General features: G+C 42.3%; 1 protein-coding gene and 1 long non-coding RNA gene across 2 annotated transcripts; both read left to right on the top strand.

The window, feature by feature from the left end:
• The first annotated feature begins 687 nt into the window (after positions 1-687).
• On the top strand, positions 688-15,205 carry LOC114826519 (uncharacterized). Its single transcript, XR_003775339.2, has 3 exons — positions 688-995; positions 2,830-2,898; positions 14,796-15,205. It is a non-coding gene; the product is annotated as an uncharacterized lncRNA (long non-coding RNA).
• On the top strand, positions 7,533-8,441 carry LOC139198383 (mitogen-activated protein kinase homolog NTF6-like). Its single transcript, XM_070827029.1, has one exon. It carries the CDS (start codon positions 7,635-7,637, stop codon positions 8,424-8,426), a length of 792 nt encoding a protein of 263 aa, XP_070683130.1. The 5' UTR covers positions 7,533-7,634; the 3' UTR covers positions 8,427-8,441.
• Positions 15,206-19,048: the final 3,843 nt, after the last annotated feature.

Genomic DNA, 19,048 nt, shown 5'->3' with positions numbered 1-19,048 from the left:
AGGATCAAGAAAGCCCTCTTTGTTCTTCGTCAAAATCCTCCTTCAAGATCAAGCCCCAACGATCCTTGAAGAACTTCCACTAATTCAAGATCAAGCCCCGACAGTCTTTGAAGAAAGTGTTCATCATTCATCATTCGTTCATCCCTAGATCAAGTCCCGACGGCCCTTTGGATCAACGATGTCAACAAATCTGCACAACTGTTTATCCCAAGATCAAGCCTCGATGGCCCTTTGGATCAACAACATCAAATCCATCCATTACAAAGATAGAATCAGAGGCTAAATTTGTAGAAGAGATTGTAACCCCTAAATCATCAATACAAATATTATTTTGTACACGTGTTCTTGTATCGTTCATCACATGAATTTCCGTGTTTACAGATGCCTAAATGGAAAGAAAAGAAAGAAGGAGAAATGAGCGCAAGTGTGTGGGAAGAGAGAGAAGTGAGAGATAGTTAACAGTAGAAAGTTAATTAGCATTTCCAAATGAGATGTTAAATTATCCACATAAGCTATAATAGTAAAAAAAGAAGCCACTATTGTTTCCAACCGAAATGCCAAATCTTATATGGCATGACATGAAATGGCAGCAAAGGGTATTGATGTCAAATTTGACAGCTGTTTCAAATTTTTTTTATTAATTATGAATTTTTTTATTAATATTTTAATGTCATTTATTATTTGATTGTTCAAACGGTAAAGTTGGTTTGGCTTCTGAGCTTCAACCACCACCACCCAACGACCACCACCAAATATCATCCATCCGAATCCATGTCAGTCGGGTCGTCGTAGGTTCTAGAGTACGACGTCGTATAGCAGCTTACAGTATCTTATCTTCCAAGGCTGCCGTTAACCTCCCCGCCATCCTCACTGTCCAGTAAAGCTTAATAGTGATGGCTGGAACCGTTCAGCAATACGATGTCGTTTGAACTGCGGATAAGCTTCACAGGGAATCAAAAGGCCTCCAATTTCTTCAGAAATCGTTTCTGAATCAGGTTTTTGTTCTTTCTCTGTACCCCCTTTTATGTTTTCGGATTCAGTTTTCTGATTCTTTTTGAAACAGTGAATGCAATGTATGCGAATTTAGCAAAAGGCCAAGCATTTCCCTTGGCAATTAAGGTTTGTTCGAGACCCAAATTGTTTCACACCTCAAAGTTTCAATCTTTACAAATTGGGTCTCATCCAAAACCCCCAATAAACCTTTAGTCCGATCAAACTCACAAAATCCACATCTGGGTTTGGTGAAAAAAATTATGGGTTGTCACATTTGGTTCGGTTTTCGACCGGTTCGTAATGTGCGATTCTCGAAAAGGGGATTGTTGCAAAACCCAGAAGTCAGCAAGTATAAGACAGATCAGCAAGTATAACCCCGGTTAGTGATAATGGTTCTTGGTAGGGAGCAACAAAGAGTTTAGATGGAGATCGTAGTAAGTCGTCTTGGGACAAATCAGCAAGTATTAGACAGAAATTAAGAAAAAATAATAATGTAACAAAACAGTATTTTAATTTGACATATTAGATGAAGAACAAAACATGAAAATATGTCAAAATACTATATAAATTATCAAATTTAAATTTTAGATTAAAAATTTGACTAATGGTGTCTGATGGAGTGTAGAAAGTGGGGTTCTCAAAACTCAAACAAAACAATATTAAATCATCCACTTGCCTTCAATAAAGCCAAGCAATTCCTCATGCAGACCCATTGTACGAAATCCAGCATCGGATTTTTTATTTTATTTAAATTAAACCCAATAAAATATTAATTAATGGCCACTTGCTTCTCTTTAGTCAAATCAGTCAGTTCATGCAAGTTTTTACATTGCACAAAGGCTTATTTTACGGGACAAAGATCCCAGCCGGATCTTCCCATCAAATCCTAAGAATTTGAAGATTCGGATCTTTGAAATTTGATTTAATAACTATAATTATTATCACTTTTATAAAAGTTTTTCTGTTTGTAGTCATTTGATTAAATTTTAACATTCTGAATTTCTGAATCCTTAGAATTTGATGGGATAAGATTCGGTTGGGATCTCTGTCCTATTTTGTGCTCCAGATAGAACCCATGCAATGGTGCGCGTTGCACAAGGAGAAATTCATTTGCCTCATGTATTTTTACACAGTATTAGACATAACTTGTTCAATATAATTTCAAATTGAATTCTGTCTACGGCCACGTGTTTGTAAAAGTGAGTACCATTCGAAAGTTGTACAATAAGAGTGGAAACGTGAAAGGAAAACTGAGATTCACATGGAAGGCCTACTTGACATCTTAGGGGCATTTTGATAATTTCATTACTATTAAAAATAAAATATAATGAATTTTGGGACTGGATGTCATATTGACAAACAAATATATTGAAATATAAAAATTGAATTTAAATTTGTCAACTAGATTATCTTTTTCTTTTTCAGATTGGTGTTAGCATACTGAAAAAATATAATACTGATTAGTTCGTTTGCTTGGATGAGGTGAAATCCAAATATATGCGATGAGAGAAGTAAAAATGTTTTTTCCCCCTTATGGATCCGGTAAATGATTAGGTAAAAAGAGTAAGAATTGCAAATAATATTAATCGTTATTTTCTTTTTTTTTTCTTCTAACCAATAATGCAGTAAGGATATTGCTTATGAATAATTATCGTAAAATGAACTCTTTATCTTAGTTTGTTGGTAAATATCACATATTCACTATTCATCCATTGTTCATCTATATCTTACTCCTAATTGTTCATGTATATCTTACTTCTAATTGTTTTTTTGATTGTGGTAATCTATTGTTTTACTCATTCAGTCTACTCTACATATTTGTTTGAAAACTAGCAGGAAGAAAGAATGAGACGGTTGGAGTGCAGAGTGAAAGTTTACTTTGATGCTACTAGGTTGGATCACCAGGTGAAATTTTCATTTCGAGATGTATATGTAGACATCGAAATTTCGGTAAATAAATGTTGACCGATAAATCAAAGTGTCAACGCTCATGTATTACATAAATTTTACACGTAGCGTGTGACTCAACGAAAATTGAAATGAGTTGGAAAAGTCATCAAATAGGACACGTGTCAACACCTAGCAGAAACGACTTATTTCATCCGGGATATTATATTCAAAATTAGGCCTTGGAAAATTCTATAAATATAAGCCCATTTCATTCATTTAAGAGGGAATGGATATTACACCTTGAAGCTCTGAAGCTCTGAAACTCCGAAGCTCTCAAGCATCCACGTTCCCGAAGAATCAAGAAAGCCTTCTTCGTTCTTCGTTCATCGTTCTTCCAAGATCAAGCCCCGACGGCCCTTGAAGAAAGTGTTCTTCGTTCATCGTTCTTCCAAGATCAAGCCCAACGGCCCTTTGGATCAACAATCATCCACCAATTCAAGATCAAGCCCCGACGGCCCTTGAAGAAAGTGTTCTTCGTTCTTCGTTCATCGTTCTTCCAAGATCAAGCCCCGACGGCCCCTTAGATCAACCATCCACCAATTCAAGATCAAGCCTCGACGGCCCTTGAATAAAGCACCATCGTTCATCATCTGTTCATCCAAGATCAAGCCCCAACGGCCCTTTGGATCAACAACGTCGACAAATCCACACATCCAACTGTTCTTCAAGATCAAGCCCAAAAGCCCTTGAAGATCCGTTCATCACTGTTCTTCAAGATTAAGCCCAAACGCCCTTGAAGATCCGCTCATCACCGTTATTCAAGATCAAGCCTCAAACGGCCCTTGAAGAAACATTCATCCTCAAGATCAAGCCCCAACGGCTCCTTAAAGATCCGCTCAAATCCACCTCCAAAGATCAAGCCCACGGCCCTTTGAAGAAACTTCCAACAGTTCATCCAAGATCAAACCTTGACGGCCATTGGATCAACGAAATATCAATCAACACCTTACGGAGATCGAATCAGAGGATCAAATTAGAGAGAGATTGTAACCCAAAACCATCAAAAAATACAAATATTTGTTTGTGCACGTTGTTCTTGTCTCTTTCGTTTCAGGAATTTTCCGTGTTCACAAATTGGCACGCCCAGTGGGACAATCTCTACCTCTCATCTCTTTCTCCGTTCAAGGAATCCAAGCACACCTCAAAGTCAATGGCATCAAGCAAGGGACAAGCCGTTCTTGCAACCACTGAGGGAAGGATCCTAAGCACTTCTGCTGCAAACGAACAATCCATTGGCGCCACAACCGCTCTTCAACATGCCACTTCAAAATTGGTGCCGCTAAAAGAGCAAGGGGAGCATCCAAGGTGTGAGTATGTCATCAACCTGACCTCACTGGGGGCACCGAAGCACGATGTTGGGGCGCACAAGATGACATCCCAAAGCAGCCAACGACGTTCTTCATCAGCATCCTGGATGTCTAAAGGAAAGTCACGTCTATTGGTCGCACAAGTCATGACTATCGGCGTTACCTCCGTTGAAGAACAACTGGCTCAAATGAATGAAGCAATCGCAAGGCTAACCCGAACTGTGGAAGAAAAAGACTTGCAAATTGCAGCACTCGTCAATCGACTAGAGGCGCAGGACGGCGATAAACCCGACCCAGAGAATGATCCACTAAAAAGAAGAGATGACGAAGAAGATGAGCCTCAGGTGGAGAAAAACGATGCGAAGCCGGAGCCAGACCAAGCAGCGGCACTCATGGGATCTCTTTCTATCCAGCAGCTGCAAGAGATGATCACCAACACCATCAAGGCACAGTACGAAGGGAGCTCAAATACCTCCGGGTTGTACTCAAAGCCGTATTCAAAGAAGATCGACGCCTTAAGGATGCCGATGGGTTATCAACCACCAAAGTTCATGCAATTTGATGGAAAGGGAAACCCGAAACAGCACGTTGCCCACTTCGTTGAAACTTGCAACAACGCAGGAACCGAAGGGGATTACCTCGCCAAGCAGTTTGTGCGCTCGCTGAAAGGAAACGCCTTTGAGTGGTACACAGACCTAGAGCCTGAGTCCATCAACAGCTGGGAACAATTAGAGCGGGAATTCCTCAACCGCTTCTATAGCACCCGCCGCACTGTGAGCATGCTAGAGCTAACGAGCACAAAGCAGTGGAAAGACGAGCCAGTCATTGACTACATCAACAGATGGCGCACTCTAAGCCTCGACTGTAAAGACAGGCTCTCGGAAACCTCTTCAATCGAGATGTGCATCCAAGGCATGCAATGGGGTTTGCAATACATCCTTCAAAGCATTAAACCACGGACCTTCGAGGAATTGGCCACTCGCGCCCATGATATGGAGTTGAGCATCGCCCATCATGGGAAGAAGGAACCAATCGCCAACTACAAGAATGATAAAGTTCTTGAGACAAAGGTGGAAAAGGTTGCATGGAAACCCACCAAGGAAGCGATGACGGTCAACACATCTCCTGTCAAAATCTCCACACGAGGCAAGGCGATTCAAGCCGAAGGCTTTCGTGATCAAGAGATGCGTAGACGCACTTTGAAGGAGCTCGAGGAGAAAACTTATCCATTCCCCGACTCTGATGTGGTTGCCATGTTAGAAGACTTGCTGGAAAAGAAGGTGATCGGCTTGCCTGAGTGCAGACGGCCAGAAGAGATGAATCGCACCGACAGTCCAAGGTACTGTAAATTCCACCGCTTCATCAGTCATCCGACAGAAAAGTGCTTCGTGCTGAAAGATCTTATCATGAAGCTGGCTCAAAAAGGAATCATCGAGCTAGATCTTGACGATGTGGTGAAGTCAAACTATACCACCATCACTTCTGACTCTTCCGACTCGAAGTTTTCACCTCAACCGCTGGGGGCATCCTCCAAGACAAGCAAAATTGAAGGATGGACTCAAGTCACTCCTAAGAAATTGCACAAGAAGCATACGTCTCCTCCACAAGTCCGCCAATCGGAAAGGGGGCAAAGCAGCTCTTGTCAACCTTCAAAGCAACGTGAACGTGTTGAATATGATGAAATTGCGACACAAAGATCGTCCGTTGCCATCACGATGCGCGACTTCTTACCCGAAGACTTCTTCAATCACTCGGTCAAGGCTCCTTGCTACGAAGATTGCGAGGAACGACTCTCTCAGATCGCTTGACGAACAAATGCTCCTTGTTCGCATGAGCCTAAACTGCACGAACCAAAGCTCCTTGTCCGCACGAGCCTAAACTGTATGACACAAGGCTCCTTGCCTGCACGAGCCTAAACTGCATGGCACAACGCTCCTGGTCTGCACGAGCATAAAAGGCAACACCAACGCTCCTGGTCTGCACGAGCATAAAAGGCAACACCAACGCTCCTGGTCTGCACGAGCATAAAAGGCAACACCAATGCTCCTGGTCTGCACGAGCATAAAAGGCAACACCAATGCTCCTGGTCTGTACGAGCATAAAAGGCAACACCAATGGCTTCTTGCCTGCACGAGCCTAAACTGCATGGCACAACGCTCCTGGTCTGCACGAGCATAAAAGGCAACACCAACGCTCCTGGTCTGCACAAGCATAAAAGGCAACACCAATGCTCCTGGTCTGTACGAGCATAAAAGGCAACACCAATGGCTTCTTGCCTGCACGAGCCTAAACTGCATGGCACAACGCTCCTGGTCTGCACGAGCATAAAAGGCAACACCAACGCTCCTGGTCTGCACAAGCATAAAAGGCAACACCAATGCTCCTGGTCTGTACGAGCATATAAGGCAACACCAATAGCTCCTTGTCCGCACGAGCCTAAACTGTAGGACACAAGACTCCTTGCCTGCACGAGCCTAAACTGCATGGCACAACGCTCCTGGTCTGCACGAGCATAAAAAGGCAACACCAACGCTCCTGGTCTGCACGAGCATAAAAGGCAACATCAACGCTCCTTGCCTGCACGAGCTGAAACTGCAACACGGCACCAAATGCTCCTTGTCTGCACGAGTTGAAACTGCAAACAACACCAACACTCCTTGCCTGCATGAGTTAAAACTGCAAACGGCACAAAAAGAAAATACCAAAAATATGTATGTATTTGAACTACGTTACGACTTGATCTCTTCTTTGGAGGGGTACGTAGGCAGCTCGAATATTCAAAATTTGAGTTCAGTCACACCAAAATAAGGAATAAAGATTTAATTAAAAGTTTTTGATGCTATTACAATTTCTTTGTACAAAAAAAAAAAAGAGAAAAAAAATACATATGTTATATATATATATATATGTAAATGTGAAGCGGTTGCTATCATTTGCATTGCTGATTGAGCTTCGCGTGAAGAAGGCATAGTCTCTGCTACGCTCTGTGAGGTCCAAAAGAATCAAGTCCTGCTTCTGCTCCGTTCTCATCCTCATTTCAAATCTTCTTCAACGCCTAACCCGACAGTCAGGCCCGGCACGAAGCCCATTTGAACCACAGCAGCAGAGGCGCTGAAATGGGCCATGAAGCACACGTCGAGTCATCAAGACCTTTCATTCCTATCTTGGACCCCACCTCGGGAGCACAGTACCATCTTCATCCCAGCAGCTCGCTTTCTCTGCAGCCCATGAACTCCCTCAAGCCACAGGCCCAGGTATCCCTTCAATTTCACAGGCCCACCCTTTCCATTTCCATCTCTCTCTTCTGCGTTTGTCAGCTTGAGAACTCCGCAGGGCTTTCTTCATTTTCTTTCTGTAAGAGGATTAAGAGGAAGGAAGAAAGAGATGGAGGGTTCGCAAAAAGAAGGGATTCCTCTGTATGGAGGCAAGTATTTACAGTACAACATTCTGGGTAATCTCTTTGAAGTCTCCGCCAAGTATGCTCCTCCTATTCACCCAGTCGGTCGCGGTGCTTATGGCATCGTTTGCTGTGCAACAAACTCTGAGACAAAGGAAGAAGTTGCAGTCAAGAAGATTGGGAATGCATTTGACTATAGGATTGATGCGAAGAAGACGCTTCGAGAGATAGAACTCCTTTGCCATATGGATCATGACAATGTTATCAAAATTAAGGACATCATAAGGCCGGCAGATAGGGAAAAGTTCAATGATATTTACATTGTGTATGAATTGATGGACACTGACTTGAATCAGATAATAAACTCCAGCCAGGCTTTGATAGATGATCACTGTCAATATTTCCTGTATCAATTACTGCGAGGATTGAAGTACATACACTCTGCAAATGTTTTGCACCGCGATCTGAAACCAAGCAACCTGCTTCTCAGTGCAAATTGTGACCTTAAGATTTGTGACTTTGGGCTTGCAAGAACTACATCAGAGACAGATTTCATGACAGAATATGTTGTAACTCGTTGGTATCGAGCCCCTGAGTTACTACTCAACTGTTCAGAATACACCGGAGCAATTGATATTTGGTCATTAGGGTGCATCGTCATGGAGATTCTTAGGAGGGAACCACTGTTTCCCGGTAAAAACTATGTTCAGCAGTCGAGTCTTATAAATGGGCTCCTAGGTTCACCAGATGAATCAGATCTTGGTCTTTTAAAGAAGTGATAATGCTAGGAAGTATGTTAAGCAGCTCCTCTGAGCCCCGGCGCACCCCGCCAACCAATCACCGAGCTCGTCTCCTACGACACCGCCGACGGCGTATACGACGTCGCATGGTCTGAGTCCCACGACTCCCTCCTAGTCGCCGCCATCGCCGATGGCCCCGTTAAGATCTACGACACCGCTATGGTCCCATACTCGCCGGAGATCCGGCAACCCGTCGTGTACTCACTTCATCACGGCCACAACCGCGTCCTCGCCGTCGATTCCTCCATTACATGTACAGAGTTAGTGGAGAAGCTTAAGGAGTTCTGTGGCTACTCTGTGGAATTGAAGTGTCCATTGCCGAACGGAGATTTAGAGACCTTGATTGCCGTAAAGTCCGACGAGGATTTGACGAATATCATCGAAGAGTACGGTCGAGCTTCTTCTCCGCTTCGTCCTCTGAAGATCAGAGCCATTCTCGCGCCGCCGAAATCCCCAATTTCCCCCAATTTCTGAAACCAGGCAGATCTTCGTGAAAACCCTAACGGGGAAGACAATCACTCTCGAGGTCGAGAGTTCGGATACCATCGATAACATCAAGGTTGGTTCCAGATCTGAGTTCACTTGCCCAGGTCACTTCCTCGCCGTTCTGCCCGGATGTCGTCTGTACCATCCGCCACTTCCACTGCTTGCACTATCCTCAGTGTCCAGCCTTTCTCCTCCGCCGCCCAAATGACATCCGTCAACAATCTCGCCGCCAATTTTGCCACATGCTCTCGCCTCGTCAAAACTGCTGCCGGAGTAAAATTGATCTACTATTCGAAAAGTCTTTCATTTATAGGTGCCAAAGATGGTGACAGTCTGAAAATAGCAAAACCTCTAGAGGATCCAATTTTGCAGCAGTACTGCTTCATGGCAAGAGAATTTGGGATTTGGTTGTCACGATGAGGGTCCACATATATTGAGCCCTTCACGGCAGGCCCGCATCAGTAATCCGATAGTCGAAGCCCTGTTCTCGAAGCTCTCCGACGACGTCGTTCTGAATATCCTCGTCAAGCTCAAGGAGGACCCGCGGGACTGGGCTCTACTCACCTGCACCAAGATCTCCTCCATGATCAGCTACACTGCTTTTTGCAGTAGATGAGGCACCAAAGCTAGATGCAGGGCATGCCGCATGTGGCTCCATCCAACCCATACGGCCTGGACCAGGTCCCATGGCACAAGGATCATCGCTGGGACAGGAACAGGAGCTTTCCTCAGTTTTTGGAATTTTCTTCTTGCTTTGGATCTCTGCCAAGGGATGAGTGGGCTGTGCTGTGTGCCTGTGCTCAGTAACGGTGCTCTGTGGCTGTGCTCGGTGGCAGTGCAACGGATGCGCCATGGTTGTGCTCAGTAGCAGTGCAACGGGTGTGCGGCGGCTGTGTTCGGTGGTTGGGCTCAGTGGCTATGCTCTGGGTTCTAGCTGGATCCGACGTCAAGATCACCTTCACCTCCTCCGTCTCTTGCCTCGCAGCTGCCACCAACTTCAAAGACCGCTGTCAAACGACTAGCCGGTCGAGAAGCTCTTCCCCGAAGCTCGGCTCCATCCCTGCAAATTCCTCACCCCATCATCCAATTTTATATGAAAAAATATATAATAAAAAAGGGGATGGTGGATCAAAGATGGGGAACAGCCAGATCAAAAGCCTCTAGTGGTGCATGGGCACCATGTGAAAAAAAAAAAAAAAAAAAAAAAAAAAAAAAAGAAAAGAAAGAAAAAATGGCGCGTCTGGCACCATGTGCAGAAAAAGAAAAAAAAAAAAATATATATATATATATATATATATAAAGAAGTAAATGGATCCTTGGTGGCTAGCACCATGCAAAAAAAAAGGGAAAAGGTTTTGGAATGGTGGATCAGTCCATGTGAAAAAATTAATATGTATGTATGTGTGTGTGTGCATAATATTATGCATGTTTACGGCAAAAAAAAAAAAAAAAAAATGCATCGAGAGAAATAAAGTCCGTTTTATTCATTTTTTCTGGAAATTTTACATAAATTTGCATTATACATACTTAAAAAAAAAAAATCAAGTTTACAAGAGGGGATCTTCAAGGACGATCAGGTGGCGCCTCACAACTCGGCAGAGCTCCAGGAAGAGAAGGCGTCGGAGGTTGGCTGTTTGAAGCCTCAGCAGTCGGTACAGCCCCAGAAGACGAAGGTAAATGCTGCTGGAACAAACCCACAAACCTCCGATGATCAAGTAAAATCTGACCATCAGATTCCTGCATCTGGTCAATTTTCCTCTTCATGTTTGTGGCATAGTTGTGTGCAAGCTTGTGCAACTGTTTATTCTCATGCTTGAGCCCTCTGATCTCCTGTTTGAGACTCATCACTTCAGCCGCCAACGATTCAACTTGACGGGTTCGAGCAAATAGGCGTTGGGCCATGTTGGACACAGAACCCGCACACTGCACACTAAGAGCCAGGGACTCCTTAACAGCCAACTCATCAGACCGCCTGGAAAGTAGTCTGTTATCTTTGGGAGTGACAAGGTTCCGGGCCACCACCGCAGCGGTCATATCATTCTTCATCACCGAATCCCCAACAGTAAGAGGACCAGTAGGGGATATGAAGGATGGGCGCCATATGTTGTCTGGAGAAGGCGGGACTGCCTCTTCACCAAGATTCAAGTCAAAACGACGATCGGAGGGCCCTGACATTTTCAAAGTGTTGAAGAAAGAAGAGGTCGGACAAATCAAGATCTTAGAAGTGCAAGAGGGGAGTTTTCACAAGCGAAAATTCAAGTGTGCTTTGAAACGAACTGCATGCCTCTATAAAAAATCAGCACTCGACGGGATTTCAGAGATCGAAGAGGCGAGCTCAGAATTCGAAGAGGCCATTCAAAAATCGAAGAGGCAAGCTCAGAAATCGGAGAAGCATCTTGCTTTTCCAGACGCGTCAACACCCGTCACACGCAAACTCAGCTTTGCGGAAATCACGGGCAATTTGTTAAAGCGCCAATCCCAGATATCGAAGAGGCGCCAGTCTTTTCAGCCTCGTCATCACCTGTCATATGCACACTCAACTTTGCGCAAATCACGGGCAATTTGTCGAAGATTTTTCGGTGAAGGAGAAAGCACGTGAAATTTTACTGTTCAATCACGCGTTAGTTGTCGACACGAGTGAAAGAATAGTACCTCTACAAGTATTAAAGAACTTCCTATAAACTGTCTACCTTCACCCTACATAGTAAGGCAGACATACATAACATTTCTTCATCTCCAAAAATGTTTTCCCAACGAAACCTCTCGAGTCATTCAGTGTTCCTTATTCCTTGGGGTACCTCTGCAAGCCAATGACTCCAAAGCAAAAGTATCTCATATCACCAGGGTAGAAAGCAAGAGTATCTCATATCATGCGTTCTCTCTGTCCTTTCCTTTGTCCTTGTTCTTACCTACAAAGACAAGGATAAAGAAAACAATATGCCGGAACTTCCACTCAAACTCGGGTAAGGAACCGACTGCTTGGAACCCTTCCCTGATTGCCTACCTAGCACTGCTCTCGAGTACTCGTTTCGCACTGCTGCTGTACTTCCAAAGAAGTTGCCACATCTGCCTGGAGAACAGATAAGGCAAGTGAAAATGATACCTTGCAGCATGTGGAGACAAGGTGCAGAAGGAACAAGCAGAGAAGAATGCGGTTTGCACAGTCAACTCAGCAGAAGGAGTCCGAACTGAGGAACTCGAGAAGCTGCCATATCTGCCTGAAGAAACAAGCAGAGAAGAATGCAGCATGCACAGCCAACTCGGCAGAAAGAGTCTGAGATGAAGAACTCGTTTTGACCCTCAAATTCTTGGGTCGACTTACTAGGCGTTGTGGGCTGCACGTGCCGATTCACCACCCTTGAATCGAATCCTTAAAGATCAAGTCACCAACTGGAAGAAGAGTTCATCAATCTTGAAGATCATACCGTTGACCAAACCGCTCAGGTGTGAATTAGAAAGATTGAACAAAGAAACAGGTTGTCACCTTTACCTCGTGCCTGCTTGTCATGTGTTCGAGTCAACCTTCAAGAATCAAGCCTCAACGGCCCTTGAAGAAGCTTTCAGCCAAATTCGAAATCAAGCATCGACGGCCCTGGAAGAAATCACAAGTCTGATTCAAGATCAAGTGTCTACCACCCTTGAATCAAAACCTAGTTCAAGATCAAAGCTGTGGAAAGTCAACAAGCGCAACAAAATACGTGCCGATTCATCCACTACCAAAGCCAAAAATCATTTACCACATGAAGCTCCTTGTGGCCCAATTTCAACCTTCAAGATCAAGCCTCGACGATCCTTGAAGAAATTTCAAACAAAAGTTCAAGAACAAGCCTCAACGGCCCTTGAAGAAATCTCAAGCCCAATTCAAGATCAAGCCTCAACGGCCCTTGAAGAAATCTCCAGCCCAATTCAAGATCAAGCCTCGATGGCCCTTGGATCGACATCTATAATAAGGGACTTCAAAACGCATCTCCTACACGTGACAAGCACATGTATACGACGTGCCTTGAAGTGGGGGCATTTGTAGACATCGAAATTTCGGTAAATAAATGTTGACCGATAAATCAAAGTGTCAACGCTAATGTATTACATAAATTTTACACGTAGCGTGTGACTCAACGAAAATTGAAATGAGTTGGAAAAGTCATCAAATAGGACACGTGTCAACACCTAGCAGAAACGACTTATTTCATCCGGGATATTATATTCAAAATTAGGCCTTGGAAAATTCTATAAATATAAGCCCATTTCATTCATTTAAGAGGGAATGGATATTACACCTTGAAGCTCTGAAGCTCTGAAACTCCGAAGCTCTCAAGCATCCACGTTCCCGAAGAATCAAGAAAGCCTTCTTCGTTCTTCGTTCATCGTTCTTCCAAGATCAAGCCCCGACGGCCCTTGAAGAAAGTGTTCTTCGTTCATCGTTCTTCCAAGATCAAGCCCAACGGCCCTTTGGATCAACAATCATCCACCAATTCAAGATCAAGCCCCGACGGCCCTTGAAGAAAGTGTTCTTCGTTCTTCGTTCATCGTTCTTCCAAGATCAAGCCCCGACGGCCCTTAGATCAACCATCCACCAATTCAAGATCAAGCCTCGACGGCCCTTGAATAAAGCACCATCGTTCATCATCTGTTCATCCAAGATCAAGCCCCAACGGCCCTTTGGATCAACAACGTCGACAAATCCACACATCCAACTGTTCTTCAAGATCAAGCCCAAAAGCCCTTGAAGATCCGTTCATCACTGTTCTTCAAGATTAAGCCCAAACGCCCTTGAAGATCCGCTCATCACCGTTATTCAAGATCAAGCCTCAAACGGCCCTTGAAGAAACATTCATCCTCAAGATCAAGCCCCAACGGCTCCTTGAAGATCCGCTCAAATCCACCTCCAAAGATCAAGCCCACGGCCCTTTGAAGAAACTTCCAACAGTTCATCCAAGATCAAACCTTGACGGCCATTGGATCAACGAAATATCAATCAACACCTTACGGAGATCGAATCAGAGGATCAAATTAGAGAGAGATTGTAACCCAAAACCATCAAAAAATACAAATATTTGTTTGTGCACGTTGTTCTTGTCTCTTTCGTTTCAGGAATTTTCCGTGTTCACAGTATATATATGTTCACTGCTTACATAACAAATTACTTTTTGTACTTGTGATCACTTGCTTGATTGCCCTGTTGTTTTGGCTACTTACTCAACATTTTCATACGTAGGAGAGATTTGAGTTTTATCATTACAACTAATGTCAAATTTAAAATGGTATGAATCAGGACAGCTACAAACTCCTCTTTTTTGTACCCAATATTTGCCAGGATATCCAATTAATTAGATCACTTTTTGTTTAATAGGGATTCTTAAATTTTAATTTGATTGGGTTTTGGGTTTATGATTTCAATTTAACAGTTCTATTTCTATATTTTCTTAACTCTGTAAAAAAATTTACAGAATTTTGAATACTGATACATAACTAAAACTCATTTTTGCCTAAAACACTGTTCCTTAAACAGCGGTCTCCCAATTTTGTCCCTTTGGAAATTAAGGTCTGAATTCTCAATCCTATGTTTCTTTGCTGTCTAAGATGATTTTGGGTTATATCTCTCAGAAACAATTTTTTTTTTTCACTAAGAAAGTGAAAATCCCTAGCCTTTAGAATTTCTAGTATTTTGTCGGTAATAATATTTTTTTTTGCAGCTTTATACGTGTCTCTATTTCCAAATATGATGATCTCTTAATTTACTATTGTAGCTTTTGTAATATGATGATCTCTTAATTTGCTTTTACATATCTTCTTTACTTCCTCTTCTAGCTCTATATATGATTCCATCTCCAAATAATTATTCCATATTTCCTATTTTTACAGGAAGCAAATCATTGAATACACACGGAAAATTAAAAGAGTTTTAGTATTTGGATTTGTAATTGATGAATAGTTTGAAATAGAGAACTTGGTTGATTGAGACAGAGAGAATCCGACAGCTCCAAACTCTGATCTGCTGATCTCGAAATGGAGAAGTTACTTCTCGGTTCACTTTCACAACGTAAACCAGCTCCTTAGTTCAATTCTTAAATATGAGGTTTTTCAAGTACCACTTTTCTGTAATGAAACATTTGAGTAGTACTCTCCAGGATATGCAATTAATTAGGTCAATTTTTGTTTAATTGGGATTCTTAGTTTCATACTAGGGATTTTAAGTTGATTGGATTCCGAATTTTTGAAACTCAAGGTAAAAATTGTTACATAGTTTCAAATACATAGGATTAATTTCATAACTTTATGGGTTGCTTTGTTATTGTTTTTTGTTGCAGATTTAATCCCTTGAACTTGAATTGGATTGCTCTTTGGTCAAATGCTTATTAATATTAAGTCTTTGTTCCGCATGTGGACCGTCATAGAAGAGTTCCTACCGTCAAATTATAACTAAGATTGCGACATCTGCTGCTCCACCATCATTTCTAAAAAATAAGGTAAAAATCTCTCTTCTCTGCAAATCTTTTTAACAATGAACCAATGAATGCACAAAAAAGTTTTGTACAATCTGATTTTTATGTCTTTCACTCATTATCTCATTGAACAAATCAATTCCGGAAGCCATTTTAAGTATGCTAAATACTTTATATTTGACATTTTGTGTGTTGAATAGCAAGATAGAGAAACTTTTCTCTAAAACACCATCTGTCCATTTATGCATTCGTTTTTCTAAGTTAACAATTCTGCAAAATGAGGGTTTATATTTCACTTTTTAAACACCAAATTTGTTTTAGCATAATTCAATTGATTGGTATGAATATGAATACTTTGTAAAACTTGGATTCATACAGTATTTAAGGTTTAAGGCCATAGCTCAAACCACGCATATGTTTTGTTATCTCATCGTTATCATTCATAGTTCAAAACACACATAATATAAAATTTGACATAAACTTTACACGTTTGGTTAATAATGCCTAATGTTTTCGTCTATGCAGGACCTGGTGTGCCAACAGTCATCAACTGCGTAAGTCATTTTATTAACTTTTTGTAAGTCCTTTTATTGTTTTGATCTTTAGCAAGAGGATCCTTTAACAAATCCAACTATTTTAACAAATCCAACTGTCATTTGTTCACATTAACTTCTATTTTTCCAATTTCTAACAAATAAATGAAAACACCTACATATCAGGAGAAAGGAGGAACAAAGTGAAGAAACAAACCCATTAGATTAAAGAAGTTCAACACTACTCATTGTTTCTTATTCTAGATAGGGTTGTAAATAGATTTATATAAGCACTATGGCTTATCATTTATATTTAAAACTTTCTACATGTTTTATACAGTTTCAAAACCTGCAGCACCGCATGGATGCTTTTACTATTATTCATACTATTTTTTTATAAATTTTTAGTTCACAGACCATGTCTACATTTCGATCGTAATATCTAGTGAACAAGCTTCAATTTATATATATACTGTATAAACCGTAAAATTTGTGAGGAATTTGCTCCCCAATATCTGTGAACACGGAAATTTCCTGAAACGAAAGAGACAAGAACAACGTGCACAAACAAATATTTGTATTTGATGTTTTTGGGTTACAATCTCTCTTAAATTTGATCATCTGATTCAATCTCCGTAAGGTGTGTATTTGTGGATGTGTGATTGATCCAAAGGGCCGTTGGGCTTGATCTAAGGATGAACGTTCTTCAAGGGCCGTGGACTTGATCTTGAAGGTGGATTTGAGCGGATCTTCAAAGGGGCTTTTGGGCTTGATCTTTGAAGATCAGTGATGAACGGATCTCCAAGGGCTTTTGAGCTTGATCTTGAAGAACAGTGATGAACGGATCTTCAAGGGCTTTTGGGCTTGATCTTGAAGAACGGTTGGATGTGTGGATTTGTCGACGTTGTTGATCCAAAGGGCCGTTGGGGCTTAATCTTGGATGAACAGATGATGAACGATGGTGCTTTCTTCAAGGGCCGTCGGGGCTTGATCTTGAATTGGTGGATGGTTGATCCAAGGGCCGTCGGGGCTTGATCTTGGAAGAACGATGAACGAAGAACACTTTCTTCAAGGGCCGTCGGGGCTTGATCTTGAATTGATGGATGATTGTTGATCCAAAGGGCCGTTGGGGCTTGATCTTGGAAGAACGATGAACGAATAACACTTTCTTCAAGGGCCGTCGGGGCTTGATCTTGAATTGGTGGATGATTGTTGATCCAAAGGGCCGTTGGGGCTTGATCTTGGAAGAACGATGAACGAAGAACACTTTCTTCAAGGGCCGTCGGGGCTTGATCTTGGAAGAACGATGAACGAAGAACGAAGAAGGCTTTCTTGATTCTTCGGGAACCTGGATGCTTGAGAGCTTCGGAGTTTCAGAGCTTCAGAGCTTCAAGGTGTAATATGAATTGGTCCCCTCAAATGAGTGAATTAGCCTTCTATTTATAGAAATTTCCAAGGCCTAATTTTGAATATAATATTCCATATGAAATAAGTCGTTTCTGCCAGGTGTTGACACGTGTCCTGTTTGATGACTTTTCTAATTTATTTCGATTTTTTGTTTAGACACACGCTACGTGTAAAATTTATGTAATACATGAGCGTTGAAACTTTGATTTATCGGTCAACATTTATTTACCGAAATTTCGATGTCTACAAATGCCCCCACTTCAAGGCGCGTCGTATACATGTGCTTGTCACGTGTAGGAGATGCGTTTTGAAGTCCCTTAATGTAAATGTCGATCCAAGGGCCGTCGAGGCTTGATCTTGAATTGGGCTGGAGATTTCTTCAAGGGCCGTTGAGGCTTGATCTTGAATTGGGTTGGAGATTTCTTCAAGGGCCGTCGATGCTTGATCTTGAAGGTTGAAATTGGACCACAAGGAGCTTCATGTGGTAGATGATCTTTGGCTTTGGTAGTGGATGAATCGGCACGTATTTTGTTGCGCTTGTTGACTTTCCATACCTTTGATCTTGAACTGGGTTGGAGGATTTTCTGGATTCCTCCAATTGTTGATTTTCCACAGCTTATTCTTGAACTGGATTTGATTCAAATATGGTGGACGCTTGATCTTGAATCGGACTTGTGATTTCCTCAAGGGCCGTCGATGCTTGATCTTGAATTTGGCCGGAAACTTCTTCAAGGGCCGTTGAGGCTTGATTCTTGAAGGTTGACTCGAACACATGGCAAGCAGGCACGAGGTGAAGGTGACGGCTTGTTGCTTTGTTCAATCTTTTTAATTCACACCTGAGCAGTTTGGTCAACAGTATGATCTTCAAGATTGATGGGTTCTTCTTCCAGTTGGTGACTTAATCTTTAAGGATTTGATCCAAGGGTGGTGAAACGGCACATGCAGCCCACAACGCCTAGCAAGTCGACCCAAGAATTTGAGGGTCAAAACGAGTCATCCACCCAGAGTGATTGCAAACCTGATGATATAAGATACTTTTGATTTTGAAGAAGTAGCAGATGAATCGACACGTGCTTTGTTGTTCTTGTTTCCACATGCTTCAATGTATCATTTTCCCTTGTCTTATCTATTCTTCTGGCAGAATGTAGCATCTTCTCGAGTTCTTCAGCTCAGACTCCTTCTGCTGAGCTGACTGTGCAGGCTGCATTCTTCTCTGCTTGTTTCTTCAGGCAGATGTGGCAGCTTCTTGAGTTCCTCAGCTTGGACTCCTTCTACTGAGCTGACTGTGAAGACTGCATTCTTCTCTGCTTGTTTCTTCAGGCAGATATGGCAGCTTCTTGAGTTCCTCAGCTCGGACTCCTTCTGTTGAGCTGACTGTGAAGACTGCATTCTTCTCTGCTTGTTTCTTCTGCACGTTGTCTCCATATGCTGCAAGGTATCATTTTCACTTGCCTTATCTGTTCTCCAGGCAAATGTGGCATCCGAGTTTGAGTGGAGGTTCCGGCATATTGTTTTCTTTATCCTTGTCTTTGTAGGTAAGAACAAGGACAAAGGAAAGGACAAGGAGAACGCATGATATGAGATACTCTTGCTTTCTACCCTGGTGATATGAGATACTTTTGCTTTGGTGTCATTTGTTTGCAGAGGTACCCCAAGGAATAAGAAACACTGAGTAACTCGAGAGGCTTCGTTGGGAAGGCATTCTCGGAGATGAAGAAAGGTTATGTATGTC

Source organism: Malus domestica, chromosome 08, assembly GCF_042453785.1.
Source record: "Malus domestica chromosome 08, GDT2T_hap1".
NCBI classification, from domain to species: Eukaryota; Viridiplantae; Streptophyta; class Magnoliopsida; order Rosales; family Rosaceae; genus Malus; species Malus domestica.
The sequence above is the reverse complement of the archived record's forward strand: the minus strand, read 5'-3'. Positions and strand labels throughout refer to the sequence as shown.